This window comes from Typopeltis vanoorti, chromosome 25 (genome assembly GCF_054136105.1).
Source record: "Typopeltis vanoorti isolate ZY-2024b chromosome 25, IOZ_Tvanoo_1.0, whole genome shotgun sequence".
Taxonomy (NCBI): domain Eukaryota; kingdom Metazoa; phylum Arthropoda; class Arachnida; order Uropygi; family Thelyphonidae; genus Typopeltis; species Typopeltis vanoorti.
The window spans coordinates 4,990,753-5,004,481 of record NC_143573.1 but is presented as its reverse complement, the minus strand read 5'-3'; the positions used below and the strand labels follow the sequence as shown (position 1 = coordinate 5,004,481).

Below are 13,729 nucleotides of genomic sequence, written 5' to 3'. Positions count from 1 at the left end.
TAGCTGGATCTATCCTCTTCTACTTTGAGGAAGATTCACTTACTTTAATCTTTCCTATAAGGCCTTATCAGCTAACTCTTCTTATTTTATGATCTTTATGCCATTAGAGTACTCGAGGGCCATGGGGTCTTTTCATTTCTGGCCTTACAACTATGCCCTCTCTATAAACCTTACTATAATTCTTTTATAATCTACTCTTCCCCCCCTTCAATTATACCCTATTCCTCCTATGGGTTTAAATTCGGAAGAAGGCTAGTTCAGAAGCCTTAAGGTAACAGTCCAACTACTGAACTATTCCATCGTCAGGCTAGTCCCCTAACATGGAGAACATAATTCTACTTGTAAGCTGACAGAAAAAGATAATTGGATTGAATCTATGGGAAATGACCCTGGAATGGAACAGGTAAATTTTCATATCTTATATTATGAAAAAGAGCTTTAATATCTAACAAATTATACCTTATTGATCTTTACACATCCAAGTTTCAACCGTCATCCAATAGATACAGTACACTGGAAGGTTCATCAGGTTCAAACCAATAAGTTAATCCAGGTATACATGACAATAATACCCTACTCACTGGAGGCCTAAAGTGGAATGAAAAGTTCCATGTTTGGTTTCCAGAGAAGAGTTTCCAAATTATCTATTAGTCCACCCACTCATACTGTGGAAATCTGACATATCTGGGTGGAATTCATATAATATATTTTTTGTACCTTCTGTTCCAGCAAGTTATGAGACTAATTTTTGAAGATGATTTTAGAAAAATACAAGCGATCATTAAGCAGTATAGGTAAAGTAAAATACATCCTGTATTTCCTATGTTTACCAAATTTTAAATAGTGTTAACTGAATGCTAATATTTATCTTTCTTTGTTGTGAATAGGATATATTTTGTATTTCTTTGTTAAACTGATATTGCAATTGTCATTTATTGTTCTTATTACAGTATTTTGATTATAAACATCAACTTAATTATAGCCAACTGGATCTGAAAGCATCTAATAATGCAAATTTTATTTATTTATTTTTTTAATAACAAAATTTAACATTCGTTTATAGATTTAGCTGGAGATCACACTTTCAGATGTTATTAGAAAACACAAACATGGGAAATGTTTTCATGAAAATCGTGAGATCCTTTTCTGTTATGTAACATTCAAAAATCCCACAAGGTAGTACTGCACAAAACACAACCTCATCCCTTCTCGTGCTCTTCCTTTTCCCTCAACATTTTACTGATTATTCCATTCTTACTTCTGTTTAGCTATTTTTATAAAAAAAACCAGCTTTCTTTGATTCAAATTTTATTAATGATTATAAGGGATGATAAACGTGCTGGAAATTTCATGCAAAAAGTCAACATGCAGAGTTACATCTTTGGGTTATACAAAAAGCACTGTACAGTAAAGAAAACACATTATTAAACAGTGGTGCTATGCATAACATGGCCCAGCCAAATTAAGTCACTCTTAAATATTCTGTAAATTTAAGATGTTTCCAAATGGATTAGAAAATTGTGTAGAATCACTTTCCTTTTGTTTAGGTTTATCCTTTTTCTCATCGTGATTTGCTTCTATAATTAATTTCCAAATTTCTTTCTGTTCAGCCTCCTGACATTCATGAAAATGTTTTAATACTAGCGATTCCATTCTTGGTTCTCTTTCAAGGTGCCATATTTTTCTTTCTCGACATTATACAAATCTCCTTGAATCAGAAAGACGAAAATAGTTTAAAGTTGCTTTCCTATTTACTGATGCTGAAGTTCTTGTTGCAAAAATTATGTAACAAGTTAACACATCACTTGGAAATAGAAATTATGAAAAATGAAAGCAGCCTCCGCAGAGATTTCTTCTCAAAGTCTGTTCTGATGATGGGATATTGTTACAACAAGAACTTCTGCAGAAGTAGAATAGGAAAGCAACTTTAAAGTCTTTGTTCATCTTTCTGATTCAAGAACAGTTATGATTAAGAGGTAATACAGAGAAATAAAATATGGCACTATATATAAAAATAAAAAATAAAAAAGCTTTCTCATGAATGTGAGCAGGTTAAAAGAAAAGAACTTCAGAAATTAATTATGGAAGCAAATCACGTTAAGAGAAAGAAAAATGATAAACATTAACAAGAAGAAAAATGATTCTACAACCTTTCCTAATCAGATTAAATAATGATCACCTGTACTGAGTCATATGACTAACATTTTATTAATGTCACTACTATAACTTTACAATTAAGTAGAATGCAACATTAACAAAAACAATAAATTAATTTCTTTGTGAAAAAAAAAAAATTATACTTGAAATACTAACCTGTTTTCATTGCTTTACAACCAGCCTGATAATGACAATGACTGGGATCACTCATCCATGCTTTCCCGCCATGATACATATAAGCTCTATAAGAAAAAAGGAAAAATTTACATTTTTAAAGTTTTTTTTTTTTTTTTTATAAAAGTGAAAAAAATATCTGTGATACCTAAAAACAATGAAAGTGATATGATCTGGACAATTCAGCTATATACAAGAATGGAAAGTCCCCAGAGCAATTCATTACCTATCTAAGACTCAAAAAAAAAAAATGCATTTTTAAATTAAATAAAGTACAATGTTCCCGAGTTAGTCAATCTCTGGCACGAGCAAGCAGGTTTTTCCTCCCGGAAACTCGGGTTTTTCGTCCTGTAAACTCAAGAAAATCGACCGTAGAACCCACATTATTTCAGACATTAAATATATTGTGTTAGGGTTAGGGACCACGAGATGGCGGCACATTTGAGCCGTCTCTCTTCACTGCGTACCGCTTAATTAGTGATAGCCTTGGGCCATCTGTCTCTGATTGGGTACCAGTGGAGATTGAACTGCCCACTCAGTCTCCAAAAGTTAGATAGGGCTAAATGGCCTCGCCTACTCCCGTATACGGAAATAAAAAGGCGTTAGCTGATTTTTTTTTTTTTTTTTTTTTTTTTTTAAGTACAATGTTCTGATAGCATGTCAAATCTGAACGACACCAGTCACTGACATCCTTTTTGTAAATTTAAACTTTTTTTGGGGGGGGAAAAAAAGTTTTTGTTCTGACTTGTTTTTGTTAACTATTCAGTTGTGTTAAATGTGGTTCATCTAATATAAGATGAATTACATATGCTATTGATGTTATTTGCCACCATACAAATGGTATAGCTAAAAAAAATTCAGAATGGCAGGTATGGCATGACATGGATGTTCTCTTTAAAATAGCCATTTCCCCCACTCTGATCAGGGCTACATATGGATTACTGTGCACGGATTTGGTTACCTGGTTTTCAAAATGATGAAGATGCATGGAAAAGGTCTGAGATGCTAAGGTGGTTTCTGGTCTCTGGAATGTTGAGTATGAAGACAGATTGAGAAAATGCAATTTGCAGAAATTGGTAGATAGAAGGAGAGAGGAGATATGATTGAGACATCTGTTAAGAGACATCTGTTGATACATCTGAGACAGCTGTTAAGAGGTTATTACAAGATTAATGTCAGGGAAGTTTTTCAAAGAATGGGTGAAGATGGGGAGTGAACAAGAGGTCATCCCTGGAAGGATTATAAGGGAACTGTGTGTGGAGGCTTAAGTGTTGTGAGGACATCATGTTGGAGGTTTAATAGAATATTTACAGCACTGGGAAAGGATTAACACTAATTAATGCTTCCAATATTTCATCTCAGTCAGAGACATCTTCAGGGATTACAAATAACTTTTGTAACAACAGACTCAAATACAATACAATACTAAGTGAAACACATGGGTGACTCTAAAGTCCTATCTAGGCGGTGTACCCTCTATGGGTGTTTATGGGTGACCTAGGATGTAAAGTGGGATCTCTGATAATTAATTGTTCCCAAATTTTTGGAAGTTTTATGCTACCATATTTATTTCAATTCGATTGATTTCTCAGTGCCACTGCAGATTCTAAAAACAGTCTTTCTTTTTTTGAATTTACTATGGTGGAGCATGGTGGTTTTTTTTCCAGGAGATCCTGTGAGTTGTATCCAAAATATGGTCAATCTGGCCTTGCAGACCATGTTTAGCAGTGATCAACCACAAAAGAATTAGAAGCATAAATTTGTAGCAATGCTTTTGCAATTTCTACTCTGTAATACAGTTATAGTAGAGTTATATTTTTTCTTGTACAGGAGGAACTGTTGCTAATAATAAAATCCAATACATGTCCAAATACTCTTTTTAAAATATTTTTGTTGTGTTCTCATTACAGAATAAAATTATAGCTACTGATCGCAACTGTAGACTTAACCCACAGCATAGTTGTATTTCTTGAAACCATGCTTCTCTACAGATTCCATTGATGGATTGTGCAGGGAAGACAGCAGAAAAACTTTTTTTTTTGTCTTTCGAACATGATGCAAAGACTTTCCCTTGCTGATAAGCTTGGATTTTCCCCTTCAACAATTTTCTTAATGCCAGATCTGGAGGTATGTCTCACCTTTTTGCATTTATGGCATCATAACTCTCTCTATGATGAGATAAAAGCAAATCAGTGAGTTCAGGACACATATAGTAGTTAGCCATTGTAACCACTTCTTTTCCCATTAAGGGGGCTAGTACTCCATCACTACATGCATAGACAAGGGAAGATCCAAATATTTATCATGCTTGAGTATAGTCTGGTCTCCCATATATGGTCTGAAATACCAAAGATATGCAACTTTGCACTTCTCAAAACATAAATTTACCCCATATTTTGCTTTCTTTGTGGAATATACTGCTTACATTTCAATCTGCCTTTGAATGGCATAAGACTTTCATTGATACTTGTCTCTCTCAGGAATGTATAGTGATATAAATTTCTGATGAATTTTCATCAGAAAATCATAAATTTTTATTGAGGACTGGGCAAGGATGTGTTTGCCTAATCAATATTCCTCATTATTCTGAAAATGCAAATACTTCACGATGAGAATGAATTGTTTTTCAGTCATAACATCACAAAATATAATGTTCAGAATCATCCATTCCGTAGACCATAACATGTAGAAACGCATTTCGAGAGTGGGCTTTTTCATGATACCTTGCACAATCAAGAGCACTATAAATGTAAGTAGCATGTTGTTAACTACTGGGTTCCAAAATGTACTGCAAGAATGCGGACTGTACTCAATTTGCTGATGTTGTTGGCAAGGATAAAAGTAAGTCTGTTCCACTATGAAGGAAAGAGGTATCATCATCATCTAGAAATAGATAGAATAATCCTAAAATGTTGCTGTGTCAAAGTCTTCAGTAATTCCTGGCTTACCTATGCATAAAAAGTGGACAAGCTAGTGTGCATTTAGTAATGATCACCCATCTTCTGCAAGAAGACATGTCTAAACTACAAACAAAATCGCTATCTTCAGAGCTAGAAAATCTTCTCTCAGTATCATCAATAGGGTAAGAGCTACTTGAAAGGATTAGGCTCCAACTTGTCTCCATCTCCCAAACTTTTCTTTTTTAACCCAATGTTATTGCTACTTTTTCTGCTATTTGCCATCTCAGAAATGAATTTTGTCTTATGTATTACCTGCTAATGTTCCTTTCTGCTCAAGTAACAGGGTGTAAGCTAACAAAGATTACTGAGAGAGGAAAGAACATGTCCCAGTAGACACACTAAAAGCCAAAGCAATAGTCAAATACACACAAAAATTTGTTGTTGTTTTTCATCTTAGATTGATTAGCAGATATTCAAAACATTTTATTCTGATATTGCTTTTGTTGGATGACACTGTTTTTTTTTTAAACATTTTCCAATATCACATAATTTACTGATTTATAATAATATAAAAGATCAGGAAATAATATAAATGAGAAAATATACAAAATTTGTTAATTTATAATTTTCTGTGTGTGTGTGTGTGTGTGTGTGTGAGAGTGATAGTTTGGGGAGGGGAGGGGTGGCCATCAAAGGCAAAATACAATTTTAATTCCATTATGAATATTTTGGAAATTAAATTACAATTTTGATGCATGTACCTAAATGCATTTTAAATGATAAAATATAGAGAAAGTATCACTACTTCAAAACTGCTGCATAAATATCTAAATGAGCAGAAAAATACAGCCATTTATTTCAAATTGTAATGAATGATTCGTGGAAACCAATAAGTTGAAATGCAAAAAAGTGCTGCAGATTACGTTATAAACATTATACATTACATGATATGATTCAAGATTTATGTATACAAGTAGTTCTCTATAGAAAATAGTAAAAGTCAATCCTTCATGCAATCTGAGATAATCTTTTAACTAAGACTATGAACAAAAAATAAAGAAAATTTAATTTGGAACAGATGTTGGCTGTATTTTTTTAAGATGTGGATTTTCAGTAATTAAAAAAAAACTGTTTTACAAAAATGATTATCTTCAATCAAGTTCTGAGAGAATAAAATGTATTGGTGACTAAGATAATTAGCAAAAAAAAATTAGTCTTGACATTGGTCTTCTAAGGTGATACAATATTTAAGTAAAGAAAGTATGATAGTATCTCTTATTTTGCACTGGAATTAAAAACTATAATTATACAATAAAAGAAGTAGAAAAAAATAAATATAACTTATAGGTATTATTTCTGGAAAAACTCCATGTTACTCCTCTAAGTAAATATTATTTTTATCGCTATTTAGCCTATTTTTGTTTAGGAGTACCCCTTTTTTATAATGTCATTGGCTTTTTACTCAATTTTAGAATATATGAATAGAATAATACAATGCTTAGAATATCGGAAATGATAGCCATAAAATGTGATGTTAGAATCTAACATCCATAACATGGATGTTAGAAGTTTGAGTCCAGCTCACAATGTGTTGGCGGCCTTTGTCTGAGTTAACTGAAAAGAGAATGTGGCTAGAGAGAGCGCTGGCTCTAGTCCTGTTGCAGGAGATATCTCTACGGTGCTCTTCCAAACGTAGAAGGATGGATTTAGCAGTCTGGCCATAGTATGGCTTTCCACAATCACATAAGATCTTGTACACTCCTGGAAACTGAGTTGGAAGATGTTTCTCTTTAGGTTTACTAAGTACTGAACGACATTTTGAGAGCGTAGTAAAGCAAGTTCTGAAGTTAAACTTCTTGAGAATTTTTGCCAGTTTTGGTGAAAGTTTCAATTTCTCTGATGCGCACGTTGCCTCTGTTCAATATTGGTGCACTCGTGACAGCGCATAGTCTACGTTTATTTGGAACTCAAGCTCGCATTTTGTTTTCAAACATGCTACTGTCTTTTGTACTTGTTCTGTTAATGCAATTTTAAGTCTCTGTAATTTTTTATATATTTCTTTGATTGTGATACCTGAAGATATTGATCAATCAACGAAACTAGTAAACTAGTAGTATCTTTTCAAATATACCATGTCATCTCTTTATCTCTCGGTATCGATCATTAAAACTTTTTAATAATATTTCCCACCGAGTAAAAATGAATTATAATAATATATATATATACCGGGTGATCCAAAAGTCACAGAAAAAGTAAAAATTCAATAATTCGAAAAGTATAGACAGTAGCACAATGCGGTTTTCACAGAAATGCACAGAAAGACATCGGATTTTTTTTAATAACGAAAAATTTTATTGCCAGAATAGTTACATTTGTCACCGACAGGTGGCGCTGTAGCAGTCCCAGAGCTGCTACCTGTCACTATTTAAACCGTGAGTTATGTAAATTTCAGATGTAGTGAATACTGAAGTTAAAATTTCAGCATTTAACATTTATTACTGAAGTTAAACATTCTGCCAAGGTGAGGCATGTTATCATTATGAGATAAAGCACTTTCAGTTAAGCTATATTATCAGAACTCCGAATGTGCAAGTGTGGCTTTGCGCACCTATCGTTCAATGCGGGTTATTAGAAGTGGAAAGGGACCAATGTCTTGTTCCTCACTGATAGCTATGATGAAAAGGTTTGAGAACATTGGCAGTTTGGAAGCACGTGCAAGAAGCGGGAGACCCAAAAAAACTATTGCAGTTGTGCACGAGGTTGATCGAGACCGACACACAATCGGCAGTTTTCGCACATGGGGAATGCAGTGCGCGTGAAATTTCAAGACGAACTGGCATTTCGTACGGGACTGTGTGGCGATCACTCAGGATCATCCTCAAGAGGTATCCTCAAAATCCAACACATACAGGAACTGAAACCAACCGATTTCGAGAGATGTCATGAATTTGCAAATTGGGCTTTTCAACAGATGGTAAACAATGCAGACTGGCTGTCAAATGTCCTGTGGACTAAGGAGGCACACTTTTCGCTTAATGGAAGTGTAAACGTGCACAACTGTCACATCTGGGCGAGAGAGAAACCACACGCGATTGTGGAAACCCCTTTGAATCAGCCAAAGGTGACAGCATGGTGTGGGTTCACTGCGTCATTAATTATAGGCCATTTTTCTTTGAGGAACTCCACAGCGGTACATTTCAAACTGTTTCTGTCATGGGAGAGCGTTATGCAGTGCTTTTAAGAGACAGCATCATTCCCTCCTTGCAAGAGAGGCAAGCGCTCCATAGTGTAACATGCATGCAGGATGGAGCACCTCCGCACATCACAGGTCCTGTCCATCACCTGCTGCGATCGAAATTTGGCAATGACTGTGTCCTCAGTCGCTCTTTCCCGCACGAATGGCCACCAAGATCTCCAGACCTTACACCTTGTGACTTTTGGTTATGGGGGTGCTTGAAGTCACAGGTGTACAGAGGTCGGCCGATGTCATTGGCGATATTGAAAGAAGCTATTCGCCATCATGTGACAGGAATTACAGCTGAAACCCACTTCGATGCTGTGCAGGATGTCGTGCCACGTCTGACGTCCATTCTCATGAATGACGGTCGTCACGTTGAACATTTGTAATCCTAGCTCCATTGCGAACTGTGCTGAGCCACTGCACAAACTACTGACACAACTGAAGCGCCACTTGTTGGTGGCAAATGTAACTATTCTAGTAATAAAATTTTTCGTTATTAAAAAAAATCCCATGCCTTTCTGTGCATTTCTGTGAAAACCGCATCGTTCTACTGTCTATACTTTTCGAATTATTGAATTTTTACTTTTTCTGTTACTTTTGGATCACCCGGTGTGTGTGTGTGTGTGTGTGTGTGTGTGTGTGTGTGTGTGTATGGGGTACAAAAGTAGGTATACAGTTGTGAATCTTATTATTTTGCATTCCTTATTTTTTGATTTATGATTTTTCCAGATAATTATGGCTGGTAATTTAACCAACTATCAACAAAAGTGGATAATACAACAGTACTGGAAGAGAGAGAATGCTGAAAAGGTTCAACCCAAATGGGATGAAAAATTTGATAAACCCCCACCAAGTAGGATAACAATTTACAGAATACACGATAAACTGGATCAGACTGGATCCATCTGTAATGTGCCAAAGAGTGGTCAACCTATCAGTGTTACTATCCCTAAAAATTAAATGTTAGTTGCTCTTACATTTACTCAAAGCCCACAAAAATCAAAAAGCTTTTAGTCAGTTAGGCATTTTTCTTTATATGTACAGATCTTTGGGTCATCTGATGCGACGTTTAGGTATGAAAATGTATCGGCCAAGATTAATGCATGGATCATTAGAGATCTGGATCAGCATTTACGATTCTGTGACATAGTTCTGAATGAAGAATGAAAATGTGATAGAACCATTCGAAAAATTTGTTGGTCCAACAAAGCAAAATTTAAACTGCCAGGTACTGTTAATAGACACAATTGTGTCAGGCGGATGATCACCACGATCACCAGACCTCACCCTAATGGACTTCTTTTGATGTGTTATCAAAGAAAGTATTTTCAAGAAAACCACACACGGTTGATTACGATTCGATTCATAAGAGAAGCATGCCAAGAAATTGATGACAATAAAGAACTCTGTGCCAAAGTATGCTTCAGTGTAGAAGCTAGACTATAGGAATGTGTAAATGCTGAAGGCCGACAAGTTGAGCACTTAAGAGATTGTATTTAATTGAAATTGTATATGATCCTTATTGTGACTTAATAAAGCTATTGTATTAATCTTTACTTTGTAGTTATCAGCATTTTTTTTTTTTTTCAAAATAAAAACTGTGTACCTACTTTTTGCATCCTGTGTGTGTGTGTGTGTGTGTGTGTGTGTGTGTGTGTGTGTGTGTGTGTGTGTGTGTGTGTGTGTGTGTGTGTGTGTGTGTGTGAGTGAAAAGAAGCATGCTATACATTACACTAGAAAAATATGATATGAAGTTCCTTGCCTTTATATGCAAGTATGCCTAGTCGTAAAGATACAGCAGACACAAACTGTTGTTTGCTCACATCTGGGGATAAAGGATTAAAACAAGAATATAACCAAGCAATAATTCTAAGTACCATACCAACCTTTTTGAGGTAAGGAATCCAGATAGATATGGAACAAACAATGAGGACTGGAAATCTGAGACTTTAGCCAACCAAACTACCCCCAGTTTAACACGGCCCCTTACTATCAGTGACAAACAGAAAAATTAGCTAGTGAAACAAGCTCAACTTAATGGAATTGAAGATAGGTGCCATCAATGTAAGATGGCACCTATCTTCAATTCCAGGTACTGTTAATAAACAAAGAGATGGTCATCAGAAGAATTACAAAAATACTATGTTGATTCAATTGGTGTCATCAATACAAAGATGGCAAAAACAGGCAAGATAGTTCTGTTAAATCTTGAATGAAGGAGAAATTTATTGTACTACATTTCATTCGGATTTAACAAGTATCAAAATTCTTGGAGAAATACATGTATATTGGTAAAGGTGAAATTGATTGCAAAATAACGATAAAATCCATGATTTAATAATTTCCTTATGTAATATAATATTAAGTGTCCTTGTGAATACAACAGAGGTTAAAAATAGGTGAAAAAAATGTTAGCATGCCAAAGTTTAGACGGCATGGAGTGCAGAAGAGTTAGGTGCCAGGGTAAAACCAATGACGTAAGAGGGAGATATTCACTGCTGTGATAAAAAGAGCCCCCGAGCTTGGCAACACCAACTCGGGGGCTCTTTTTCCATCTTGTTCCTGTAGTTACCGGAGAAGGAAGTTCGAGTGCAGTCAAGTAGGACGATGTCCATAGGCAGCTATGCTGTCAAATAGAGATCCAGCGTCAGCATATGACTCGGCACAGCGGTATAATCAGCATAGCCCGAGATGATATGCGGAACCACGTGGACCGATCCATGCAGACCAGCTTCGCCTATATCGAAGGAAGTGAATCGAACATATTCACTAGCCAGTCCTTTCTGAGAGCAGTAAACTGGAGGAAGAAACAATGAGCCGTAAGAATAGAGCAGATGATCAAAAGAGAAAGTCAGATTGATCCAAACGTCCCAGTAATGTAAGAATTTTTTAAACCTTTTGTATATACAGGAATGTTAGATTGTAAAGAAGATAGGAACAGACAAGTTATTGGACTTTTGAAGTGTAATAGGACTTCAGCATCTGATCCACATATAGTATGTTATAGCTCTGTATATGAGGACTTGCAATGTGTTGTGATTGAATATATAGTTTTGTTATAGTCAGATAGTTCCTGAGACCAAGATTTGGTAATGATTACCTAAGAATATTAAGTAATTAGAAGGAATTCATAATGTGTTTAGTAATAGATATTGCTTCATGTTGAGAAAGTTTAAGGATGCCCAGGTTACACCTCTTGATTGAATTGGTTTAGTTAAGTAATTATCAGTAATTGTACCGTATTTTTTAATGAATAAATCCTTTCTTGTCAACTAATAACTTGCCTGATCCATGTTCTCAATGCACCACTCATAAAGTAGAACCTATGGGAATCAAAATCTTGGGGATAGCAACGACTGCAGTAAAATTGAGACACATAAGTATTGGTGAAATTTGGAATAGTAATTGTATGAATATTGAATATTGTGCCATTTTGAGTGTTTTATCCCAAACGACAAAGCTTCTCTAATCTAATAATTTTGGATGGCGCAGCGTTAACAAATAAATTTTTCCAAAATTAGAAACTGGGTTAATACCAAAATTATAACAAAGGGATTGGCTCTAGCCTGAAGCAGTGTCTTTGTTGTCAGTGCAGTGCACCATCATTCAATATGTTTATAGAGGCCAGCATATAGAGAAATAATAAGATTTCTCATTTCGCATAATAGAGAAATAATAAGAGAAATAATAAGATAAAATAATAAGATAAAGTATATCATCCAGGTGGTGACATTGCAGAAACGAATAAACCAGTAGATTATACGGGAATTGTGGTTAATGAAGTGGAGGTGAGTAGTCTATTGCATAACCTCAATGTCAATACATCTGTGGGATTGGATGGTATACCAGCTCGTGTTGTACGAGAAGCAGCTAAAGAATTGTCAGTACCCTTGACCATTTTGTTTAATTTGAGTCTCGGGTCTGGGTTAGTCCCGAGCGGGTGGAAAGAGGGGAAAATAGTTCCACTGCATAAAGGTGGTTCCAAGACTGCTGTAGTAAATTACCGACCGATTAGCATATCAGGAATCATTGTCAAGGTCTTAGAGAAAATAGTCAAGAGGAAAATACAAGATTGGATAGAAGAAAATGGGATACTGTATCGGGGACAGCATGGTTTTGTGAAGGGTAGGTCATGCCTCAGTAACTTGCTCACGTATTATAACACAGTGACGGCTGAACTGGATAAGGGTAATGGGTTTACGGTGATTCTACTGGACCTTGCCAAGGCCTTTGACAGGATTCCACATGGAATTCTAATCAGTAAATTGCAGCATATGGGAATGGACATTGGGTTGGTGAGATGGATAGGAGGGTGGTTGATGGAGAGATATCAGAGAGTGGTTTACTCGGGAGTAGAGTCCACAAGACGGCCTGTGACTAGTGGTGTGCCACAAGGATCTGTTCTTGGACCACTGCTGTTTAATTTGTTCATAAATGATATAGGAAATGATCTGAGAGGAACAGTTCATTTGTTTGCGGATGATGCGAAGTTGGGTAGGGCAATAGTGAATGCAGATGACGTCAAAATTTTGCAGGATGATTTGGATAGATTGGAGGTCTGGGCTAAGGAGAATGGATGTCAGTTTAATGTGGCAAAATGTAAGGTTATGCATTTTGGGGTGAAAAGATTGGCGGCAGTTTACTGCATTGGTGGAACCGTGCTCCAGGAAATTGATGAGGCACGAGATTTAGGAGTGTTGGTAGATAAGGAATTGAAATTTAGGGGACACATTGCAAAAGTGACCAAAACAGCTCATCAAATCACTTGGTTGCTGAAGAATACGATGACAAGCAGAGACAAGCAGGTTATTGTTCCTCTGTATCGAGCCTTGATAAGACCCCATCTAGACTACTGTGCTCAGATTTGGTCACCTAGGTTTCTTCTTGATGGGGAGGAGGTGGAGAGGATCCAGAGGCGAGTGACCAAGATGATAGCAGGTCTGTGGAATGAACCGTATGAGAACAGGTTGAGGATTTGTGGGTTGCAAAAATTGGTTGATAGGCGGAGGAGGGGAGATATGATTGAGACATTCAAATTACTGAAGGGTTTCTATAAAATTAATTCAGAAGATATTTTTGAGAACAGGGCTGGTTTTGGGAGGACTAGGGGACATCCATGGAAACTGGGCAAAAGTGTAGTTAGTAAAGGTGTTAGAGCTGGGTTCTTTACTTTTAGAGTAGTGAATGAGTGGAATGCACTCCCTGAGTCTGTGGTGGATGCTGTGACAGTGAATGAGTTTAAGGCGAGGTATGATAG

At 36.0% G+C, this 13,729-nt stretch overlaps 1 protein-coding gene across 1 annotated transcript in view; it reads right to left on the bottom strand.

The window, feature by feature from the left end:
- Cndp2 (Cytosolic non-specific dipeptidase 2) overlaps nt 1-13,729 on the bottom strand; it is a 327,834-nt gene that overhangs the window by 66,720 nt on the left and 247,385 nt on the right. Inside the window, exon 14 of the mRNA XM_090414788.1 lies at nt 2,314-2,399. Within this exon, the coding sequence (XP_090270914.1) occupies nt 2,314-2,399 (86 nt within the window). The remainder of the gene's footprint in view (nt 1-2,313; nt 2,400-13,729) is intronic.